The sequence below is a fragment of the Helianthus annuus genome, chromosome 15 (assembly GCF_002127325.2).
Source record: "Helianthus annuus cultivar XRQ/B chromosome 15, HanXRQr2.0-SUNRISE, whole genome shotgun sequence".
Classification (NCBI taxonomy): Eukaryota; Viridiplantae; Streptophyta; class Magnoliopsida; order Asterales; family Asteraceae; genus Helianthus; species Helianthus annuus.
This window is the reverse complement of record NC_035447.2, coordinates 146,223,169-146,231,428: the sequence shown is the minus strand read 5'-3', so window position 1 is coordinate 146,231,428 and position 8,260 is coordinate 146,223,169. Positions and strand designations below refer to the sequence as shown.

General features: G+C 34.5%; 1 protein-coding gene across 2 annotated transcripts; it reads right to left on the bottom strand.

Moving 5' to 3' along the window:
• Positions 1–212: 212 nt before the first annotated feature.
• Positions 213–7,887, bottom strand: LOC110912640 (suppressor of mec-8 and unc-52 protein homolog 1). Of its 2 annotated transcripts, none has more exons than XM_022157407.2 (16): positions 7,697–7,887; positions 6,924–7,134; positions 6,694–6,846; positions 6,560–6,608; positions 6,391–6,474; positions 6,197–6,300; positions 5,087–5,173; positions 4,951–5,004; positions 4,651–4,746; positions 2,348–2,475; positions 2,055–2,181; positions 1,913–1,972; positions 1,704–1,811; positions 1,459–1,559; positions 1,162–1,213; positions 213–541 (listed from the first exon to the last, which is right to left on the bottom strand). In XM_022157407.2, exons 1-16 carry the CDS (start codon positions 7,723–7,725, stop codon positions 443–445), a joined length of 1,542 nt encoding a protein of 513 aa, XP_022013099.1. In that variant the 5' UTR covers positions 7,726–7,887; the 3' UTR covers positions 213–442. The 2 variants fall into 2 exon arrangements, with proteins under 2 accessions (XP_022013099.1, XP_022013100.1); XM_022157408.2 differs by having other exon boundaries at positions 7,761–7,847.
• Positions 7,888–8,260: the final 373 nt, after the last annotated feature.

The following is an 8,260-nucleotide window of genomic DNA, read 5'->3' as shown; positions in this document are numbered from 1 at the left end:
CCAGGTTCCTAACTATCTACCCTCTCTAAATTAACGTTTCAAGCCGTCCCTTCTTGTTTAAGGATTTTTTTTTTCGGTTTAGAGTCGCTTTTTTTCGCCTGCGCCCAGCTCCAGGCGAGCGCCCGAGTGCGTTTTTTGAAAAAGGCGCAGATTTGCGCCTAGCTCTCCACCAGGCGGTTTAGCTGCGCCTAGCTCGCTTTTGACAACATAGGTTGAAGCAACATTGTTTTTCAACCTTATGATTATTGTAGGACAAATTACAGGGTATCTATTATATTATGCATCCTACATAACAACAACGATCCATTATCGTTGTTTAAATAGAACCTGAAGTGAGAATTATGCAGCATACTGAATCAAAATGCATTTCGACTAATGTTACATTAATGGCTAATAAAAAAAGGACAAAACCGTAAAAAGAGTACTTGAAAAGAAGAGGCTTTTAAGGCTTCCATAGTTTCATGGTGCAGTCTTCACCATATGTGGCTATAAGATTCCTATGAGGATGGTGACAAATACCGATTACATCCTTCTCATGCACCTGTGAGTATATACGGAATTCAGGCGGATATAGCGATGAATAATAAACACAAATGGTCCCGTTTCACACTAACAGGTTGTAGTTAAGACGAGCAAAACGGACTGGCAGGTGGGTTGGGTAATAAATCAAAACAGGTAATTCTGGAATGGTTTCGGGCACACATTGACTAGAAACAGTTTTGTCCGAAACTTTTAAACTGTTTACATACAGATAGTATGTCAATATGATTACAAATATCATATTTTTTCAGTCATAATCTGAAATATTAATATAAACAATTACGAGTTTTTCAAAAATACTTTATAACTATATTTTTTGTTGTACCATTTGACCCGTTTGAAATAAAACATAACCTAACGCCTCTTTTACAAGTAAAATGCTTAAAACCTCCCAAAAAAAGTTTATTGATATTTTTTATAATATAGTTTTGTATATTAACTATTTGTAAAATTCAAATAATAATCAACTTTGACCCATTACTCAATCTGTTTATTTTGGCAGCTCTATGGTCAACCGTCAACCCAAACCATTTTGGTCTGTACTAGGTCAATTTTGACGTCCTTTTTGCCAGCTCTAATTACCAATGATCATTGTAAGAAAGACGGGGAATGTAAATGTACCTTCATCAAGTGTTCAAGTTTCCCAGATTGATGGCTGAAGCAATACAGGTTCCTGCAGATTGTTTCCAAGTGTAAGATTAAAGAAAAACTGGAACAAAAACAATAATCGGGACCATAATATGAACACTTAAGACGTGTATGTTGTGCCGTGCAGTTCACAAATGCAGTGCAGAACAATAACCATACCCAGTGAATCCCACAAATCACAAAGCTATTGGTAGGGTCAAAAAAATTTATTATTAAAAAAAACAAAAAAAAGGCAAAGGGTCAACTGTAACTCAGGGTTTGAGCAAATACCTATCTTCACCAATACAATATATCCATTCTCCTTTCGGTGATATACAAGCGGCAACAAAATCTCCACCCTCCTTTTTACCAGATGAGAAACTTCTCACAACCTGCATTAAGCCAACAATCCATCATTATTCTGAATGACAGAAAACAAGTTAATAAACTCGGCAGGTCATTTGGTCAGTATTCATTTTAATTACATTACAGAACAGTAATATTACATTATAATCTAAACAAAAAAATAATTCTACCTGTCCTTGAAGTGTCATAAGATAAATAGATGATGTCTTGTTACAAACTATAACATGGTCAGGATTTTTGGGTGACAGGTGGACAGAATTTACGGACGCGTCACCTCCCTGTGAGTCAAAACCGGAAGATGATGAGAAATTCAAATATAAAAAGGAAAAAAATGAACTTAGAAGAAATCTGATATTGTGAGGTAAAATGACAGCAATACCCTCAAAGGAGGTGGCGGCTTGAATGTTTGTAGACAATCTGCAGTCTTTAAATCCCAAACCTGAATAAAAATTAAACAAAAGAACAATCACTTGCAGAAGTCTTACGTTGGTTTCACTTGCAGGTAGGGGTCGAAAACTCACCTTTACTGTACAATCACTTGATGCTGTAATTATACGAAGTCCATCACTTGTAAAAATGGCATCATTTACGTACGAAGTGTGACCACGAAATTCCTTCAACATTTTTCCACCTTTTATGCCATGAATTCTGATATAAATGTAGCAACAGTTCAAATGTTTGTTTGTTTGTTTGTTAATGTAAGCAATTAAAATATACAATGACCCAAAAGAAATTTATTGTTAAAAATTGACAGATTTTGGTTTCTGAGTGAAAATCTCTCAAATTAATTCTATTTAAAATAAGAGAGGTAAACCTGGCAGTTCCGTCAAATGATGTGCTTAATATCTGAGTTCCATCCCGGGTAAATGCAACACTAGTGACACCCCGAGAATGAGCATTTTCAAGGCGCCGCAAGCATTGGCCATTTCTTATACGCCAAACCTTAATCATGAATAAGAACAATATTCATTTACATTTTTCAAATAACACTATAGATTTCATAATACCATATTTGCTGTTTAAAAAAAAGAGTAAATTACAAGTTTTGTCCTTTATATTTACACTATTTTGCAGGCGCTGTCCTTTAGCGCAAAAGTTGACAAGTTTTGTACTTAATGTTTCAAAATTTTGCACGTTATATCCTTTAGGCCAAACCCAGTTAGATTTTTTAGTTAAGTATGGTCATATGCCTTACACATGAGGACATTATTGTCATTTAACCTTTCCAGGGGATATTTTGTAAAAAAAAAAGATTATTATGCAAAATAAAAGATATAAACCTCTCTTCTCTCTCTCCCTCTAAGATTTGAACCTCTTCCACCATGTTTTCTCCTTAACCTAGCTCGCCGTTTTACCCCTGTTTGGCCACTGAAAAAACCGAAAACCGAACCAGTTGATTGAAAGGGAACCGATTGGAAAAGGACGACAAAGGGTCTTGCTGAAAACCATTTGGGAAATCAGTAAGAACTGGTCACTGGCCCGTTCTTCCATCTTAAAAGCCTTGCAATCATTTCTATAACAAGGAACCAAAACTGCAAAACTGTTATCTGCAACTGCACCTGCATCAGCATCCTCATCATCACTGTTGAAAAACTCAGGGGCATGAGGCTCCATCCACCCAACAGACCAGTCTGAATCATAGGAAGAATCATCATCAGATGCTGATAAACAAACACCATCTGAAGGCACCAACACAACATCATACTCTTTATCCATTACTCTCTTCCTCTCTTCTCTACTTTGTCACTTCTTTTTCACCTTTTTTGAAGATGAAGATGATGATAACCTTGCCTCTTTCTTCTTGTTCGAAGACGGTTTCATTGAATCCGAACCGATCACCGGCTGGTTACCCTTCCCGTTACTCCAATACCACCACGAAAACCGGGTCAATGATGACAGTGACATTTGTCAAACACTTTGTGTGCAAAAAAAAAAAAAAAAAAAAAACTAAAAGTTCTAATTCAACAACAGATAAAAATCAATAACAGATTCAAATCCGATCATCAAAAAGGGAAATTTCACAAAAATTGAGTTATACCCATCAATCAATCATCCAGTGATCCAAAATTAAATTCCCCCCTAAAATCAAACGAACCCTAAAAAAACAATTAAGCCATCATTTGAACAAACAAAAACACATTCAATGATTAGCAGATCCTACAACCGCACAAATCAAATCAAAACAAAACAAAATGGTAAAATTAAAAAGTTGGTTCATTTAATTTAATTCCATAACTAATAACTGAAATTAGTGTTCCGAAATAAATGATCAAAATCTCCTAATGGCGAGCTGGGTTAAGGAGAAAACAGGGTGGAAGAAGTTCAGATCTTAGAGGGAGAGAGAAGAGAAGTTTATATCTTTTATTTTGCTCAATAGTCCTTGAGTAAAATTCTTTTACAAAATATCCCCTGGAAAGGTTAAATGACAACAATACCCTCATGTGCAAGACACATAACCATAATTAACTAAAAAATCTAACTGGGTTTGACCAAAAGGATATAACGTGCAAGATTTTGAAACATTAAGTACAAAACTTGTCAACTTTTCTGCTAAAGGACAGCGCCTGCAAAATGGTGTAAACATAAAGGACAGAACTTGTAATTTACTCTAAAAAAATTTACCATGTTTACCAATTTAACGCTAAATAAGAAAATATGAAATTTCAAAGGATGAAGATATGAAATTTCAGAAGGATGAAGATATGAAATTTCAAACGTACAGAAGAAAATATAAGTTGTCTCTATATAAAGTTGCATTTAAAAATTCATACGTGTCATTATCAATTCCATAAGATCCTATACATCCCTACAAAACACCAATGATACCATTTTACCAATTCCATTGGTTATAAACTTGAAACAAATTGTTTCAACTGAACAAACAAGTAAGAAAACAACCCTTTACTGTGAATCGTCTCAGCATAATTTTTAGCGAAACAAACTATTATAATTAACTGATGTTAATTTTATTTATTATGGAATGGGTAAATATGATGATACTTCTAGTAGTCTGAAAGGGTAAAAATAATGATATGAAATTTAGAATGATATATATGAAGTCGTCTTTCTCTTATAAATAAGCTGTGTGTAAATGAATAAACCACAAAAGATGCTTACTTTAATCTTTCCATCTTGGGATCCAGAAGCAAGCATCTCTGAATCTCTACTAAAGTCAATGCACAAAACAGCATCATCATGCATCATAAAAGATTCCTGCACAATTAAAAAAAAAAAAAAACTTAATATCTCAACACTTGGAGATTGCATTATGAAGATATTCTGCACACTGTATTTAGGAAACTAGGGAAATACATGATAATAAATTTATGAAACATCAACAATCAGATGAGAAAGTACAGAATGATGACTCAGACATTAGAAAAGAAATTATCAAAATTAAAACTAACAAGAACCCACTTCTGCTTGGTACTGAAGATCTTTTTTAAGCTTCCCACTTATATGATCCCAAACCTGATATTAACAGTAATAATGCAGCAATTAAATATCATCAATAACTTAAACTAACACAGAACGGTTGTTTAACTAGATAAACCTCAATAAACCCATCAACAGAGCAAGAAACAAGAAACTGTCCATCCGGTGAGAACCGAGCATTTTCAGGGTGACTTTTCTTTCCAAACTGCAACACAATTATTAAATACCATTAGAAAAATAATGAAACTTTTGTTGAAAATATAACTAGTTCTTTCATCTAGCTTCATATATTAATAAAATTTGTCCACTCCAAGGAGCAAAGACCACAATCAATACCATAGTTGTCGATAGCAAATAGCGACAAGGCACCTATAGGCTACGTAGCGAATAGCGACAGCTATTTTATAAATAGCGATTACACTAGAAAAAGAATTTTGAAAATTTTTATATGTATATTACATCAAAATACCCTTGTATATATGCTATTTTACATGTGTATTTAACAAAAACCTATAAGGGGACTGGGGGTGGAGATTGTTTTCTCTGTGATGGACCCTTACAACGAGTGATGAATTCAAACTCCCCACCGCCACTGATGTTTTCAACGCGTTATGGCAAGAGTCAGTGATGTTTTCAACGCGTCATGGGATTTTAGTGATGGAACATGTGAGGGGGTGTGAGGGTTTATTGTGGGTGTTGTGAGTGATGACCAATGCCACTAAAAAAGGTTGTGAGTGGTGGAAAAATGGTTGATGACATGGCAGAACTTGATTGGGTGCTTGTGAGTGATGGAATTCTATCACTAGTGACCACCCCCACTCCCCTAAATCCAGCTATTTTATAGCTATATCTAATTGCTATTTACATCAAAAAAAAAAAAAAAAAAAAAAAAAAAACAATCGCTATCATCGCTATTTGTCGCTATGACCCATATAGCGACACTACGTCGCATGGCTACATAGCGCGCTATAGCGGTCGCTATAGCCGCTATTAACAACTATGATCAATACCATCTAATCATCCATAATGATCTAAAATAGTTAACTGAATTTCTAACATTTTAAAAAATATATATAACCCATTTGGATAAACTTTGTGTTAAATTCCATACACGGACATGCTTATTTGATTACCAATATTGATATTAACGTAAGTGATATGTGGGTAAGAATAAAGCACATAATCATAATAGGATTTAACGCGACGAAATGTATAAACAGCAAATCACCTTTATAGTATGACCAAGAGTTGTTGGGTACTTATCATCTACATCTTGTTTCATAGCAGCTGTTCCTCGAAAGAGATCAAACTGTGTTCCAGGTGGAAGTAACCCTGAGATCAAATTATTATAAATTTATAACCAATTTGACTTTATCATAGCAAAAGAGTTAACATCTATAAAACAATAAATTAAAGTGTAACCTTGGTGTTGTTGCCATTTCAAAGCTTGACCAATTAGAGCCATTAAACGTGATGGTGGAACCACAGAGACTTCTGCAGCAATAGCTGAGAAGAGCAAAAAATACATAGATATCAAATTGTATTCTGTTATAATCTAAATGAAAACAAGAAAGGGTGAAGATATTAAAACCTTGAGCAATCTGTGCGCGCCGTTTCTCTTTCGTGGAGTCTTGATAAGCCTAGATAAGAAAATAGGTACAACACGATATTACAAACAGCACACTCGTTACAATTTAAAAGAAATTAAATTTCCAAAATTTCAACCTCATGAGGATCAAAATAAGTTCGAACTAAGAGATGCTCAAGTCTTAAGTATCTTTCTGGTTCTTCTTGTTTCATGACACTCATTGCTTGAGTTTGCCTTAATATAGCACGAGCTGTATCCAACTCCCTCAGTTCAATCATTTCAAGAACAATCTAGAACAAAGTAATAACAGAATATACATTAGCACATGCCTCAACATGTTACATGAATATAAAGGTAAACTATGTACCTGCTCATATAAATCTTCAAGTGTCTTTCTTGGAAGCTTAAGTTGTGCCACTTGAGGCAATATTGCATCCCATCTACCGCTGTTAATATCTGCTATAAATGTTTCAAGGCTGTCTACTGTGTTCAGAGATACTTGGCATTCGCTTTGTAATGTTTGGAAAGTTTGATGCAGTGAGTTTTCTTTGCAGAACTGGAGAACTATTTTAATCACACTGCAACAAAAAAGTATAACAAAATTACACTAAACCATATAACATGTACCAGTTAAAAGAAATATGCATACACGTAAGAATCCATTAATTGAAAAGAAAATAACGAATATGCATTACTGCAGCTTAAGAGAATCAGAATAAAAATCAGATAATAAGTTGATTAATGGTGTCTTGATAGTATTAGCTTTGACCATAACCCTTTTATACAGCAATTCTAATATGATTACTCAAGCATGAACTATCAGCAAAATCAAAACTAGTTTTAGCCAGACACTTAACAATCATTCACGAGTAATGCTAACTCCAAATGACACTCTCAAATCAATGTATATTTTCTCCTGAATAATACCAAACAATGACCTAAAATTGAGGGAAGACTTACTCTGGAGCTTCAATTTTAGGGCATTAATATGTCGTAGAAATCAAAATCGAAATAAGTTATAGCCAGACACTAAACAATCATTTAAATGTATTTTTGTTGGGTTATCTCCTCAACAGAGGTAAGGTGAATCAATCAGTGAGGGTGCAACTTAGAATGAGTGAAGAATAGAGTTGAACTTACTCCCGAGCTTCGATTTCTAGGGCAGACATCGTGCGGTGTCGATGGGTTTAGGGTTTTCAAGTACCTTTGGTCGTTTGCAGCTAGAGTTCTCGCCTTCCAAAGAACGTAAGCGACTGTGTATTAGAGCAGTGTGTGTATATCGCCAATACTGGAGGATCTGGGTCAAGGTTCGATTCATTTTTACCAAATCCACCCCATTTTTTTTAATCACCTCATCATATCTATTTTCATTAGGCATAATATCTATACACCAATTCACAAAAAAAACCCAATAAATATAGACATATATATTTCCACTGGACATAACGTCTATACACCAATTCACAAGAAACCCAATAAATATGAGAATCGAACCCAGGACATATTGGTCCCAAAGCCTTATCTCACCCTCAAGATGTCACTAGGCTATAAAGCCATAAGCGAGTCATCTTGTACGGAATATGTTTTTTTTAGTAGTTGTGACTTGTGAGAGAAGAAATGTATAATTTAATTAATTAATTATATATATACAGTTAGGTTAACGTACAATAGCTCTTATCGTACAATATGTACGTGATCATCTCA